Genomic DNA, 653 nt, shown 5'->3' on the forward strand with positions numbered 1-653 from the left:
GCTACAGCAGACATGCTAACATTAGCTAACTTCCTGTTACCCTAAATGTTGCTATCGCTAGCTGCCTAACTGTCTACAGAAGCTGATTAGCGTCGGTATCAAAAATCAGTTTTAAAGTACAAACGTTGTCAGTTGATTGTAAAAGTTCTGGTTCTGCTGCGGTAGTCATGGTAACCAGGCGGCTCAGGACCAACCTGCAGGGTGTACAGCAGCCTCTGGCAGAACACCATCAGCCCCTCCTGCTGCGAATGCTGAGTCGCCACCTGGTACAGGATCCTCACGGAGTTGTTCCACAGAGGAGTCAGGAGACTGGACATGAAGAAAAACAGTGACAACATCATGGACATGAAGCCATGATGAAGGAGGAAGATGATAACGATGATGATCCTGTACCTGTTGAAGTTCTCCTGGACCAGGTTTTCATTCATGTACTGCAGCTCCTGCTCCAGGTAGCGCATCAGAGGAGCAGCAGCCTGAAACAGAGAGGAGGCTGAGATCAGACGGACACCTCAGAACCAGGACTCATGTGAACTGGGACTGTCACCTACGTCCTCTGTGGACTTGGAGGGAATCCGCCGCCTGGTGGACATGCTTCTAACGTGGGTCTCGATGTCTGTGTTCAGCTGGAGAAACACACAGATGAAGAGGTGAAG

General features: G+C 50.2%; 1 protein-coding gene across 1 annotated transcript; it reads right to left on the reverse strand.

The window, feature by feature from the left end:
* Positions 1-10: 10 nt before the first annotated feature.
* Positions 11-619, reverse strand: LOC147819937 (protein unc-13 homolog D-like). The gene is made up of 3 exons (XM_087179813.1): positions 549-619; positions 394-473; positions 11-309 (listed from the first exon to the last, which is right to left on the reverse strand). The coding sequence occupies exons 1-3, from the start codon at positions 588-590 to the stop codon at positions 129-131; spliced, it is 303 nt and encodes a 100-aa protein (XP_087035939.1). The 5' UTR covers positions 591-619; the 3' UTR covers positions 11-128.
* Positions 620-653: the final 34 nt, after the last annotated feature.

This window comes from Seriola lalandi, unplaced genomic scaffold, assembly GCF_002814215.2.
Source record: "Seriola lalandi dorsalis isolate HSWRI2012SDOR001 ecotype SW California unplaced genomic scaffold, Sedor1 jcf7180002013367, whole genome shotgun sequence".
NCBI lineage: Eukaryota > Metazoa > Chordata > Actinopteri > Carangiformes > Carangidae > Seriola > Seriola lalandi.